General features: G+C 46.3%; 1 protein-coding gene across 10 annotated transcripts in view; it reads right to left on the bottom strand.

The window, feature by feature from the left end:
- LOC147718541 (synaptotagmin-like protein 2) overlaps positions 1 to 15157 on the bottom strand; it is a 684078-nt gene that overhangs the window by 170655 nt on the left and 498266 nt on the right. For 8 of the 10 annotated variants that reach the window (XM_086918473.1, XM_086918472.1, XM_086918471.1 and 5 more), the window contains one exon: positions 12866 to 13972. In XM_086918473.1, coding sequence (XP_086774599.1) covers positions 12866 to 13972 — 1107 coding nt within the window. The remainder of the gene's footprint in view (positions 1 to 12865; positions 13973 to 15157) is intronic. The other 2 variants (XM_086918478.1, XM_086918480.1) reach the window with 1 other exon arrangement.

Raw genomic sequence — 15157 nt, 5'->3', positions numbered from 1 at the left:
TGGGACTGAACGTGAGGCGACGGAGCTCTTCATGCAAATGCTTGAGGTCCTCCGCCACCTCACGGAACAAAAACCAGAAGCCAAGGTTACGGTCCCTGAAGCAAGGTTGGCAGAAGTAGCCAATACTATGATGCCTATCAGAGAAGCGGCTCCTTACTGGATCCCGCCACGGGGCCAGGGAACGAGCGATGATATTAATAATGAAAATGCAAAGGGAAGGGTTGTGTACAATTGGGTATACCAACCATGGGACCGACAAGATATCCTAACCTTTAAGCAAACCCTGCCCGACTTAAGAAAGAACCCGACAGCATTTTATACCGAATTGGGTACAGCCTTGGGTTCAACAATAATGACTATAGCAGATATTGACTTGTTCTTTGGGCTATGTCTGCCAGCTGACGTGTGGAAGCAAATCCGGAAGGCTGACCACGCGGATCTGTTTGGACATACCTGGGACCAACTCGGTAAACTAGACAGACAGCGAGAGCCAGGGAGTAAACCAGTGAAGGACATACTGGAACTCCCAGATAAAATAGTTCAGAAATTAAAAACACTGGTCCCGGAAAGAAAAGTAGACTGGTCGATAGTCACGGCCTGTCGGCAGAAACCCCAGGAAGATGTGTCAGAATACTTCTCCCGATTTGAGACAGTGTTCTCCGACTACGGTGGCCAGGACATGACCACCGCAACCGGACAGCACCTGTTTGTGCAAAATTATGTAAAAGGACTAACTCAAGAAGTCTCCCAAAAACTACAGACAAGTGAGAGTAGTTGGGGGGCCTCCAAACCCGCAGCTATCCTTCAGATGGCTCAGTATTACGAGCACCAAAAGAATGAGAATGATAGGGCGTCCGAGAAAAAGAAGAAAGATTTGAAGGAAAGGGTAATGATAGCCCAGATACAGGGTATAGCGCTAGGACGGGAACATCAAAGGGGGAACTACCAATCAAACGCCCCCAGAGATCTACCTCCTAAGGATCACACCCCGACATCTCACACTGGACGGAGAGATATTAGCAATGACCAATGCGCCTTCTGCAAAGGGTTCGGCCATTGGAAAACCCAGTGTCTGGTTTTGCTAGAGATGAATAGAAATAGGGATTCCAGGGATGTGGCAGGTGGTCCGAGGAATAGAGTACAGGGACGAGGGAACTCCAACGACACTAACAATGACAGATCAGGAAGACTGAATACATTTGACCGTCCCCGACAGAATCAATATCAGCTATCCGAAGGTGAAAATGCCCCTGATTTTGCATAGGACTGCCAGGGGCAAGGGAGGGATCCAGTCGAGCTCTGTGTTGACCAGCAAGGTCCTTATGTCACCGCTAAGGTCTTGGGTACAGAGTCTCCATTCTTGGTAGACACTGGGGCGACACGTAGTGTGTTATCAAAACGACTGATTCCAAGGGCACCCTTGTCTGGCTCACACATAACGTCGATAGGTTTCGATGGGACGCCCTCCACTAACCCCCTGTCCGTGCCTATTACCTTTGACCTAGAAAGCAACACTGCTGACGCGACATTTCTACTCTCCTCCAACTCCCCTGACGCCATTATGGGCATTGACTTACTGAAACATTTTCGAGCTACCATTAGGTGTTCCCCAGATGGAATACGAGTCATTCTGTACGACAACCCAGACATGCCCAGATCCCGTCCCCCACGACACATGTGCTGCATAACTAACGCTGACCTGTCCCTGCTTGACACCCTGCCTCCGTACCTGTGGGCCAAAAATGACTCTGATGTGGGGCGAATGATGATTGACCCTATCCACATAACTGTACGACAGGACGCTATGCTCCCGAAACTCCCGCAATATCGGATATCCCCAGAGGGTGAGAAGGCACTGGTAGCGATCATTCAGTCTCTGGTAGATGCAGGAGTGGTTGAAGAAGTGGTTAGCAACGTCTGCAACAGCCCAATCCTACCTATTGTTAAGAAACAAGGTGAAGGAGATGAGAAAGCGTACCGCTTCATCATCGACTTACGAGAGATTAACAAAGTGGTTGTACCCCAATATCCTGTGGTCTCTGATATCACCACCATTCTGACCCTCATCCCGTCCACTGCCACCACCTTCTCTGTTATCGACCTTAAAAACGCATTTTTCTCTATCCCCATCCACCCAGACAGCCGTTATCTTTTCGGCTTCACTTTAAAATCTCGCTCGTACCGATTTTGTAGAGCTCCCCAGGGGTACACTGAAAGTCCCAGCATTTACAGCCAGGCTCTCAAAAGACAGCTGGATGCCTTCCAGCTACCAGCGGGAGTGGTGTTGATCCAATATGTCGATGATATCCTTTTGGCGGCCGACACCACCCCGCTTGCAACGACAGCCACCGTCCAACTCCTACACTTCCTTGCAGAAAATGGCCATAAAGTCTCCAAAAAGAAACTACAGTTCTGCCAGCCACAAGTAACTTACCTAGGCCATCTTCTGTCCAAGGAAGGGAGGAAACTTACCCCTGACCGAATCCAAACTATCCTAGACACCCCCATCCCAAAAACGCAAAAGCAGGTCCGCTCTTTGGTTGGCCTAACCTCTTTTTGCAGACAGTGGTTGCCTAATTACAGCCTCATTGTGAAACCATTACTTGCCCTGCTGACCAAAGATGTCCCCTCCCCGCTTCCTTGGACCACTGAGTGTCAAGCCTCCTTTAAGGAATTACGGGATGCACTCTGCTCAGCACCCGTCCTCGGAACGCCGGATTACTCCAAACCCTTCTCCCTCTTCACCCACGAAAGGGAGGGATGCGCATTGTCTGTCCTGACTCAATCGATTGGCCCTAAGCAGCGCCCTTGTGCCTACTTCTCCGCCACTCTTGATCCTGTAGCCAGAGCCTTACCTGCCTGCCTTCGAGCAGTAGCTGCCGCTGCTGTCTCCATCCGTCAGAGCGAGGGAATCGTACTTTCCAACTCCCTCACTGTATTAGTGCCCCATGCAGTTGACACCCTTTTGAACCAGACAAAGACCCAACACCTGACTAGCGCACGACTGACAGGGTACGAGTTGACTCTGCTTGCACCCCACATCACACTTAAGAGATGCACGACTTTGAATCCTGCCACATTGTTACCCCTGCCTGAAAACGACCCCGACGTTCCTCCCATACACGACTGTGTGACCCTCACAGACGAACAGACTAGGAGTAGGGTTGACCTCCGAGACACTGCTTTTCCTGACCCCGATGGAGAGCTATGGGTAGACGGCTCATGCATCAAACTCCCAGATGGCACCACTTCAGCTGCCTATGCAGTGACGACAGCCCAAACAGTAGTTGAGACAGCCTGCATCACACAACGATCTGCCCAGGCAGCGGAGCTGATAGCCCTCACCCGAGCATGCATCATAGCCGCAGGGACCACCGCGAACGTATATACGGACAGCCAGTATGCCTTCGGGGTGGTCCACCATTTTGGGCTCCTGTGGAGGGAGAGGGGATTCCTGACGTCCCACGGCACCCCAATCCTCCACGGAGATTTAGTGTCCGCTCTGATTGAGGCAGTTCTCCTCCCCAAACGATTAGCGGTGATCAAATGTCAGGCACACAAAAGAGTGACAGACTTAGTCGGACAAGGGAATGCATTGGCCGACATCACTGCACGAACCACAGCTGAGAATAGGACAGTGACACGCATATATGTGACTAGGTCACAAGCAGAAAAATGGAGTGACACAAGGGAAATGATCAGAGACATACAGTCGGCCAGCACCCCTCACGAATTGACTAAATGGGCAAGGGTGGGTTTGAAGGACGAAGAGGGTTGCTGGCGAACAAAAGATGCAAACAAATGGTTGCTGCCCGACTCATATCTGATTCCCATACTGACAATGGCTCACTCCCCCGCACACATAGGATCTGCACCCATGATCGAACTCATTTCCAAAGTCTGGCATAACGACAAAATCCCCGACTCGGCCAGACGCCTAGTTCAGCAGTGCCTCATCTGTCTGCAACACAACCCCGGGAAAGGGACTGTAGTACCCCGGGGAGGGTTCGGGACCCCCAATCACCCCTTTGAGGTCCTTCAGATGGATTACATCCAACTAGAGAGATGCCAAAACCTGAAGTATGTACTAGTCATTGTGTGTGCCTTCAGCAAATGGGTGGAAGCCTATCCAACCCGTGACAACACTGCCATGACTACTGCCAAAGTACTACTGAAGGAATTCTTCCCTCGCTATGGCCTTTGTCGGATTTTATGGAGCGACAATGGCCCCCATTTCATAGCTGAGGTTATCCAATTAATCCTAAAAGGGTTGGGGGTGAAGCAACGATTTCATGCGGTCTTCCACCCCCAATCCGCTGGTCTAGTGGAACGCCATAATGCCACCCTGAAGCTGAAACTGGCAAAAATAGTGGCCACCACTGGACTTAACTGGCCGGATGCCCTCCCACTGGCCTTGTTATCAATGCGCTCCACTCCCACCAAGCACCATTTAACCCCCTACGAGGGCGTGTTTGGGCGTCCGATGAATCTCTGGACTGCTCCCAAACCTACCTCCATACATGACGTCCCGGACGTCCTACTATCTGATTATTTGTGCAAGTTAACTAAAACGTTGTCTGTCATCCATCAACAGGTGCAGCAGGCTATCCCCGATGCTTCCAGGGGCCCCGGCCATGACATCCAACCGGGGGATTTCGTGCTGATACGAAATTTCCAGCGAACCAAGAGTCTGGAACCTCGGTGGACGGGCCCCTGGCAAGTGCTGATCACCACCCGAACGGCGCTCCGAGTGGAGGGGAAGAGGCATTGGCTGCATGCGCATCATTGCCGAAAAGTCTCTGCAAACCTGGCCACGACAGAAAACGTCAGCACCCAAGAAGAGCTCCTGAGCAAAGACCGACCGATATTGGACTGTTATCCCGATACTGGGGCACTCGAACTTGCAAAATTCTCCGATCCCACTGTGCCGTCCAGAGAAGGGTATTTCCTGCGTCGAAAGGGGGGAGTTTCGGCTAAGTAGGCCACGGACTAAGTTAAATCTCAGAACGGTGACCTAAACACAATCAAAGGTTGCCGGGAGAGAAGCAAAACGAAGTCTGTGGTTCTGCCCGCTACCGAGCTCCCTTGAAGGTGATGGAAGCGCCAGATAAGAAGATGATGGAAGCGCCAGATAAGAAGATGATGGAAGCAACAGGAAATACCCAGTATAGAAATCCAAAGACTGACAACTTGCACAAATCAAAGACAATCGCACTCTTCATTGTCTTCCTCTTCTGCCTCCTCCTCATGACCTCCTTCTGGATTCTGGAAGAAAGCACACCGGCTCATGAGGCATTGCTACCTACAGTGCAGCCGACCCCCCTGAAAGAGCATCACCTAATCTCTCTGTCGCCTCAGCTCCGAGAAAGGCGCAGGGAATTCTGGAACAATTCCTTTGTGCAACTGTTGCACCAACACAACATTGCTGCCAATGCTACGAACTGTTGGATCTGCGGGTTGCTCCCGCATGCCACCGGACACTCTATTCCCTTCATCCCTTCACCCTTCTCGGTTCACGGCTCTTGCCTCGCCTGGCTGATCCTCATGCAAGAGAGCCACAAGGATAACGCCACCTCTGGCCGGACAGTGTCACACTTCTACTCTGGGTTCTGGCTGAACAGAACCGGAAAGACTCCTGCTGCCCTGTGTCCTGCGCTCACAGGCGCCACCTTCATCAAAAACATTCCAGCCAAAGAACGAGTCGAAGTACAGGTGCTCCACAATCCAGCCAGGACCACCTTTTCTCATCTACAAAAACAAACTACCGCAACACTGACTGTGGCTCTGTCTGTCATCAATGTCACAGGTCTTGTGTGTCTCGAAGGCCATGGAACGCAGCTGGTGGGTCACAGCGCCTGCCAGACCACCAGAACATTGGACTCAGCTGACCCTCCTTCCTTTGTTGCTTCTCCAAACATGTACTTTGTGTGTGGCACCAAGGCCTACACCTGGCTCCCGAAGGGTTGGAAGGGTACCTGTTACATTGCCTTCGTTCTCCCACCCACATATGTAGCCCCTGCCAACCATCACAGGCAGAGGCGTGCAGACGACCTTGGGCAAGCCGACTCCACCGGAGCACAGTTCCTAGATGCAGCAAAGGGACTTGTTCCTCTGTGGGGCCCAATGGCAAACAGCCGTGCTATCCGGCACCTGACCCAGGCAGTAGAAACAACGATCAACATCACTGCCGGTATCCTCGCCAACAACACTGCGGAACTTCAGGCGGTCCGCCTCGTGACCCTCCAAAATAGACTTGTCCTAGACGTGGTCCTAGCCGACCGAGGAGGAGCATGCCGCATCATCGGATCCAGCTGCTGCACATACGTGCCTGACAACTCGCCTTCAGTCTACAAAGCCATTGAACACCTCCACAGACTTTCCTCAGAGGTTCACCAAGAACAAGAAGGATGGTCGCTTGGGAACTGGTTTTGGGACACTTTGAAGAATTGGGGTTGGAAGTTGTTTTCCTTTGTGTTGATACCTGTTGTGATCTTATGTGGGTGTTGTTTAGGTATCCAATGTCTGCCACCTTTGTGCGGCCTTGTTTCTAACTGTATGTGCCCAAAGACTTTGGACTTCCGAAACGAGCACATGAGTCCCCTCTATGAAGTAGAAATACGTGGCCTTATGGGAATAAATTCAAACTGACAAGTTGGCGAGATATGTTAAAAGGGAGGACTGTGGAATTTTGACTTGCGATCTGAACATCATCTGCGCCAGCTTGTCACCTATGTACTACATGCACGGCAGCTATTCTAGGTCACCTATGTATTACGTGCATGGCAGCCATTTTAGGTATCATGGTCTCCCTGTCCACGATCGATCGCCAGCACGTCCCTCTGACCCAGCAAGCATCCTCCGCGCACCCTGGCTCCCCCTCCCTCCTCCTCCTTACGAGCAGGACCCTTCTGCATGACCCTGTCCTTGGGAGTCACGCTAGCGCCTGACCAACACCTCCTCTCCTCCCATGAATGCCCCTCTGTTGACAAACCTCCCTCCTGCGCTGGATTGTCCACGCGGCATGAATACCACTCCATTGATAGCCCCTCACCCCGTGTCCGACTGTCCACACAGGTCCGAGGCCATTGCCTAAGCCGGGAGATATCATTTACTGCCCTTTATTGTATGAGGTCGCTCTCCTTCAAAGGACCCTCTATTGATCCAGGCCTCCCCACCCCCCTGTGATATGATCAGGCGCACACATCCTAAGACTCGACGGAACACTCAGCTGCGTGATGGCCCCCTCCTCTTATCAGCAGGTTGAGGACCTCTATTGTGAAGGTATATGGGGGTGGGATTAGCACTAGGATTACGGGGATGTCTTTTTCTTGCCTTACAAAGATCTGATTGTATTAAAGGAAGGTCACATGCCATAAACCAGTGTATAAGAGGCCAGGCCTCCGAGAAGCTGTTAGAGCACCTCGACATGATACCTTGTTGTCTGATCTGATGTGTTCTGCTCCGTCGGAATAAACTTCTGTTTCCTGCCTTCTGGTCTCCGGCGCCTGCCTCATTGCTTGGTAAACTTGAATGGTACAAGGGCGGTTAGTGCCGGGCAAATCTTGAGAAAGGTCCTAGCCCTACCTTTTTCTACAGGTAGAAGGGGAGGTAATCTTGTATCAATACTGAACACACGCGAGTCCAAATGGATGTCCCTTCTGGACTCCATTCAGAATGGGTTGAATGAGCAGGATAGTAGTATATCACAATTGGCAGCACTGGGTTAAGCTACATCCCACAATTTTAAATGCTTTTCTAATTACCCACACAACTCGTTACACTTTCATGTTGGAGAAGTGCACGAGCATACTGCCATGATTTGCTGTCAAATGTTTTCCACCTATGACCTTGTGTGATGAGAGTCGCGTGGATTTGTTAAATTACATGATTTTGAATGTTGACCCTTTGGTGATCACTGTTTTACAATACTTTGCTTACTGGTTTACATCCTCCTGTGTGAGAGTTGCACCAGTGTCCATGTTCTCCAATTTTTCCAATTACAATTGTTCTAATTCTCACTATTTGTATATTCGCCCTATGAATCCATATCCAAATATGCACTTTGGCTATTAAAACCATACTCAGATGCCCATCCCGGCGATCGTGAGTAACTCTTCTATTTAACTGATTTGCTATATCAGTTAGCTCCTCCCCAAACTCCGCATTGCAGCCGCTGCAGAGTTTGTGGCAGGACCAGTGTAGACGGCGTCGCCCGCTTTTTCCTTTTGTAAGTAACTCTCGAGTCCGATACCCTTTTAAAAGTACAGTCCCGGCCTTTAGGTAAACAATTACTTCATTTACCGCAGGTAAAACAGACAATTCGAGCGGATGAATTCATATCCCGACTCGAGCTAGATCTGTGAACCTCTCACTCCGCGCTCTCAACGTGACGGAGTTCGACTGAATGTCCTACGTAGACGGTGCTGTCTGCTCTATTTTCGTAAGTATCTGTCCCTCTGAAGCGAAAATCTCATACTAGGAGATTCGCTCGTCCAGCACATTTACTATACAACTTTTCTCTGTTTAGTTGACTACAGGAGACCAAAAGCAGTCAATTTGTTTCCTGCATTGTGCCAGACTCGTGGATCCTAGAAGGATCGACTTTCGACAAAATCAGAGGTATAATCTCCATATGGCAAGAGTGTTACATTGTTCTGATTTATCCCTGAGTGTTACGTGCTAATGTTGGCAATCATGTTAGGCCAAAACTGTTCTGGATTCACATTAACCTTCCACTACAGGGTGGAAGTAAATTTCACTTTGGTTAGAACTGTTATCTGATTCTTTTGAATCCCACCGATTCTTTTGAATCTTATCGATTGTTTGTCTCCTCTCTAGTTGAGGTCTCCGCCTTATTGACTGACCACGACTTCTTAGCGTGATGTCCCTTCCATATACAGAGCCCGGCTGGGCCGTATCCCATGGTAATTCTGTCATTAATTTATCCCTTGGTCTATATATTAGATAGGATGAGTAATCGTCTTCCCTACTATGTACTAAAGCTCATTTGCTCTACTTCTTCACACAGAATTGCCCCTCTCCCCTCCTTGTGTGACGTCCTGATGAAGACCCCGCGAAAGGACTTTAATTAGCCTGCTGATAGGGGTCGAAACATCGACTGTTTTCTTTTGTTGTAATTCCGGCATACCCCCGATTCATCTGTTATTCAGATGTGACCGTTGAATGTGATTCATTGACAATGCTTCAAATGGTGCCTTTTATTTTGGAATGTGTACTACAACTGTTTTTATAATGTCACTAACCTTATAATATATCGGTTACCTTTTAGATACTGTGTTATTTTCCATGTTCTAAACACTCCCTTGAGCACTACCCCCTCCCTCTCCCCCTTCCCCCCCTTGGGGCTTGCTAATTACAAATGTAATTCATATATTGTCACCGGCAATCAAGCAGTGTTTGGTAATAAATCACATATACCAATCGAAAATTTGCCTTTCTAATTTTGCTTTACTTGTTGTTTTATTTTATTCCAGTGTATGTTATTCACAATACACTTATCTAAATAAAGTGTGACTGGTGACCATAGAGCCAACCGTTTTGCTGCCATATGTAAAGGGTATACAAAGGAAGTATCCAACCTGTGATTATGGCATACAGCATACCACCATGCCCTATAAGAGATGTTAGAAAAGTCTTTCCAGTTTGCCTTGATTAGCTGGAAAGCAACAGCTAATAACAAATCAATAATGATAGTATTTAACTTAACATTCTTCCAGCAATCCGAAAGACTGCCTAGAAAGAAATGAGTATAGGAGAAAGGAATTTTAGTGCCAAAAATCAAGTTAAGTTGAGACCAGACTTGCTCCCAAAATTGAAATACAGTGGGGCATATAAATAACATATGAAATAAATCAGCTTGTGGGGAAGAACGAGTCCAGCAAACATCAGGTACAGTGGCCAATTGTTTACCTAAAACACTCGGTGTAAATAAAAGCCTATTACAAACAAAAAACAACGTTTGCGTAATATTGGCAGCTCTGGATGACTTGCGAACTTTGAGCCAAATCTTATCCCATAGACTTACTGGCCAAGATAATGAAAAGTCACGTTCCCACGACTCTTAAATTTTGGATTTCTGTCTAATAGTATCAGTACTATGTACAAAACTGTATATGGTAGAAGCTTTGGGATCAGTCCTCAACATAGTATGAAGGTGAGAGGTGGAGTCTTGAGTGGTGGGAGAGTTTTGTGTAGCAGACAATTGGTTATATGTGTCCATAACAGCCTTTTTAAGTAGAGAGTATTTATGGTTAAATGAAGCAGGTAGTTTGAACGATTGGCTAAGTGAGGGAAAGGATATAAAATGTGATTGTGAAAATAATTGATGAATCCAAATTAAACCTTTCTGACGCCATGTCTTCCAATAAAATGGTTTGTTCCGAATAAGCACATTCTTGTTATGCCAAATTGTGGAATCTAGAAAGGAAACTACAGTGGGCTGGGGAGGAGGGGATAATGATAGCAAGAGTTTAGATGTGAATTTAATAATAGGAGTGGATAAGGTCTGTGGCTTGCGTGAAAAGGAAAGGTATTCGTTGGGAGATAATGGATATAGAAAAAGGCGTTCAATTTTCGTCCATAGGGGACAGTCTTCTGAAGAGTCACGCAGCCAAAGAGAGGCCTGACGTAAATGGAAAGCTTTTTGATATGTCGGGAAGTCTGGGAAGTTCACTCCACCCTCTGTTTTGGGGCGAATTAGTTTAGAAAGAGACATGCAAGCTTTTTTGTGATTCCAAAGGAAGGAGGAAAGGATAGAGTTAATATGTTTAAAAAATTTCCTGGGAATAAGAACTGGGATATTAGAGATGTTGTATAAATTATTGGAGAGATCATCATTTTTATAGTGTCTAAGCGACCCCACCATGATAAATAAAGAGGGTGCCACTTGGTGGTTATGTCTGAAATCTTTTGTATATATTTATTCATGCAGAGAGCTACTGTATCTGAAATAGAAGAAGTAACATGTAGCCCTAAGTATTTAATATGATGGGTACTCCATATAAAGTTAGAGGCCGTGAAATCTGATTTAAAAGTATACTTTGTTAAGGGTAGGATCTCACATTTATCATTATTTAATTTGTAGCCAGAGATACAAGAATAGGCTTGAACCTCTGCCAAAAAAGCAGGGATGGACTCATTTGGTTTGGACGTAAAAAGCAGAATATCATCCGCATATACTGCCAAACCATTTTATCCTAAATTACTTTCAAAGACTGCAACTGCCTTTCTGCATCATTTCAATGTAAGCACCTCTGCAGTGTTTTTCCACCCATTTTCTTACCAACCACATGGACTTGGTTCTCTCAGGTGTTTGAATATTGTCAGTAATGAGTATTAGGGACCATCTTTTTCTCACAACGAAATGAGATGCTGAAGTACTTGGGTTCCTCCACATTGAAGAAGAAAATCTTAAGTGTCAGCTTTTAGACTTCAATATACTTGCTTAGCCATGATAATTCATGGAAAGACTGATAATATTTCTAAAGTTTGCATTAACAATTGTGCCCTTGTTTTGGTCTTACTCCCACTAGCCTTAATGATTCCCAGAACTGGTACCTATTTAAAGTCATTTGGAAGGATTTGATATGTCACAGATGTAGGGGAAAGTGAGCTCCAGCAATAGGGGCCCTGGTAAGAAAAGGTTTTCGCTCCTCTAGAAAGTAGTTTAACCTGGGTTCTATCTACTAAGTGAAGATGACTACTTCTCACAATCATCAAAATTGTATGAACGCGGATAAAATGGATGAAGGAGGATGGAGCTGGCCCATGCATGCATTAAAAGACCAATTGTCAATAGATCTTAGCCTGAATCCTTTCTCCCAATTGGCAGACTATTTAGGGCTTTACCTGTTACTGTGGTGTGATATCTATTTCAACTTTGTAACAAACCAGAGAGCTGTCTTCTGTGCTCTCTGAAGTTCCTGAAACTGACCAGCAGGTAAACCAGCACACAAAGCATTACAGTGAGGGAGCATTACCCATGGTTCCTTCAACCTGAGCCCTGCTGGATATGGAGAGAACTGAGAGGATATGCCATTGATTGCTAGATGAAAGAAGCAGCTACTGACTACTGCTTTGAGGTGACTGCTCATGGATATGTCTTCATCAAAGATGTTACCTTTCCTGTTATGGTGTGAAAGTTCTTTGCACCGACAACTTTAATGTGACATGTTTAATAAGGTAATAATACTATATTTTTCCCCATGAATCAGTGTACATTTTTTTTAATTAATTTAGGAAAAGAAGCTTTTGGAATGGTGGTCAGCTGTCCTTTGCATGACACCATCCTTGTAATTGTAGCCATGCAAAGGAAGGCGCAAATTACAACCTGCCTAATTAACATAACTTAGGCAGGTCATTCTGCGACCCCCCTATGATTCCTTATTTCAAGAACCGACCTAAAAGTACATGGATCTGTTTGTAAAATAAAATTCTGGTTGCAAAAAGTCAGTGAGCCATTTTCAACTGCTTATTGCGTCCAGGCAAATTAAAGCATCTCACCTCAATTTGTTTTTTAAGAATACAGTAATGCATCTCATTTCAATAGGGCTACTTTATGTACAAAATGGGGATGATCTGCAGCTTGCTGAAAATCTAATTTTGCGACAATGTATATGCAATTCACTGTTACCTGAATTAAATTAGCTCATTCCTAATAATTGAATGAAATTTGATTTTTGCATCCCAGTAATTCTACTGAAGTTCAGTAATGCCCTAATTTCTTAACATAAATGCTATGCAAGTAATAAGGGCACATTTTTATACCCTTATTTGCTTTATACAAAGGAATACATGTATAACACACTCCATAAATGTTTACTTGGACACTGAAGTTTGAGATTACCTATGGTGTCTTCCATCCCATACTGCTCGGTCATCTCTCCATTAGATTTCAGTGGTTTTTGCTCCATGTCATCACCTATGGTTGGTTCGGAGATTTTATCTTTTTCGTCATCCGTTGTGGCTGAGTAGATTAAAATCTGAACCTTGTTCTGCGGGGACTGTTCTTGGTTTTGGACTACTTCTTGGACAATGGATTCCTCTTCAGGAGTCTGAGCCTCTGGCTCAGAGACACTTTGCATCCTCTCTTTCTTGGGGGGAACAGGTGCATCAATCTTAGGATCCTGATGGACAGAAGAGATTCTCACAGGAAGTCTGGACTTCCTAGGGTGCTTGACCGGGATCCTGTTCTCCTCATTTCCATTGATCCTGCCATTGTTCTCTGTGAAAGTGATGCTTTTGGATTGTGAAGAGCCCTTATTCCTCCCATATGTAGACCTTGGGTTTGAAGAAGATGAACCCCCTTTTCGTGAAGGGGGCACATGTATATAGAGTGGCTCATCCTCACTGGAAGAGGGTGTTACTGTCCTTTTGAAAGGGTACCGTGTTCTCTGTGGATGTTCAGCGGATGGCTTCACCTCGCCCTCGTGGTTCTTATCAGAGTGCACAGAGATAGTGCGATTTAAAGGAAAAAAATGCCTGCCATTGGACTCTGAGGAGATATGATTCTCTAACATCTCAGCCTCATTTGCGCTATTCACTACTGAAGGATCAGCTCCTTTCTCCCAAAACGTTTTCAGAGTCCTGAAGTCCACGGTGGACCCTAGTTCCTTTGGTTTGTCTGCCAATGAAAATACAGTAAAGTGAGACCCTTGTTTGAGAATCTTGCCATTCTCTGCATCTGTAGAAGACAAGCTTGAACTTGTGAGTGGCTCTGTTGGCTTGACAATGATGTCATACTGCTCCTGATTGACCAGCACTGCCTCAGGCTTAGGGGACCCTTTGATAGATTTCTGTTTGACTGGGATTCTACTGGAAACTGGCCTTTCCTCTTGCAGTCCTTTGATTGGTGCGGTCTCAACAGAGATATCCCAATGAGTAGCAGAAGGGAGGTCAACTGCTTCCTTTTCGGAAAGCTTAGTTGGCGATGTCTGAAGAATGTCCTGGTCTGCTGAAGAAAAAATACAAATGTTATTCAGAAAAGAAATTTGTTACACTAAAAGGGACACCACAACTTTATATTGCCTATTATGATCTTAAATACAAATGGTGTTGTAAAAGCACAGGCACTATTCAGGAACACAGAATACAGTCAATTTTGCGGGGAGCAATCATCGTTAGCTACACGTTGATAGTGAAAAAGCAGAAATAAAAAACAGACCGCTCCTCGGAAAAATGTTTTGCAATTTGTATAAACAGTGGCAGGTTTTTGTGGAGGTGTAGCAAGGTTCTAGCAGCCAATTAACCAAAGCTGGGAGAGGGGTGAAAACAAAGAACCTGCCCACCCCAGGTGTGTGTACCAACATATTCTATGGTCCAATGTAGAAACAGAGTGGCCATGTATTTATGGGTATGTAAAGTAGTACTAAATGCCTTTGTGAATTGGCCTCAATATGTTCAACACTCTTTTAGTAAATGTGCAATGAAGGTACCCTCCTTTCTATCTGCACTGTACATGGATATCCTTGAATATTCACATTTTACGTGTTTTGAAGTAATTAAATATAGGCATTAAAAACTATGTAAAATATTCCACAGAGGTTCTACTTAACAGACTCATGAATGCCTCTGTGAACTGGCCCCAGAATGTGCACTTTCTACCTGCAATCACATGTCTTCCCTATTGCAAAATTAAGGGCTTGTGGTGGGAAGTGGATGGGTTTTTATCTGTATTTCGTGTGCCTTCATACCGTAAGTAGCATGTCAAGGTTGTCAAATGACTGTCAATCTTGGCAAAGAGCGTCTTCAAACGCAGAAACTCTGCCAGTAGGGGCGGCTCTAGGCTCATGGCGGCCCTGGGCAGGGACCGTAGGTAGGGGGCCCAGGAAGAGGAGGTATGGGGGGGGCCCAGAAGAGGGGGGGTCAGGGGGTTTGGAAGTGGAACAGAGCCGGAGACCGCCAAATCCCTGCCAGGGGCCGCCACGCAAATATGTATCCAGCCTCAGAGGATTATTATATTAAGGATATATATTGGCGTGGTGGCCCCTGGGGTTTGGCGGCCCTGTGCAGGTGCACAGCTTGCACATGCCTAAGGCCGCCCCTGATGCCAGCATAGTGAACTTTTAGTATTTGTTAGTTTGGTGGCAGGGGTTGGTTTATGAGCTTTCCTGTTTGATCCACATGTGAAAGTTGGTGT

This window comes from Lissotriton vulgaris, chromosome 4_1 (genome assembly GCF_964263255.1).
Source record: "Lissotriton vulgaris chromosome 4_1, aLisVul1.2, whole genome shotgun sequence".
In the NCBI taxonomy this organism is placed as follows: domain Eukaryota; kingdom Metazoa; phylum Chordata; class Amphibia; order Caudata; family Salamandridae; genus Lissotriton; species Lissotriton vulgaris.
This window is presented reverse-complemented; position numbering and strand designations above follow the sequence as displayed.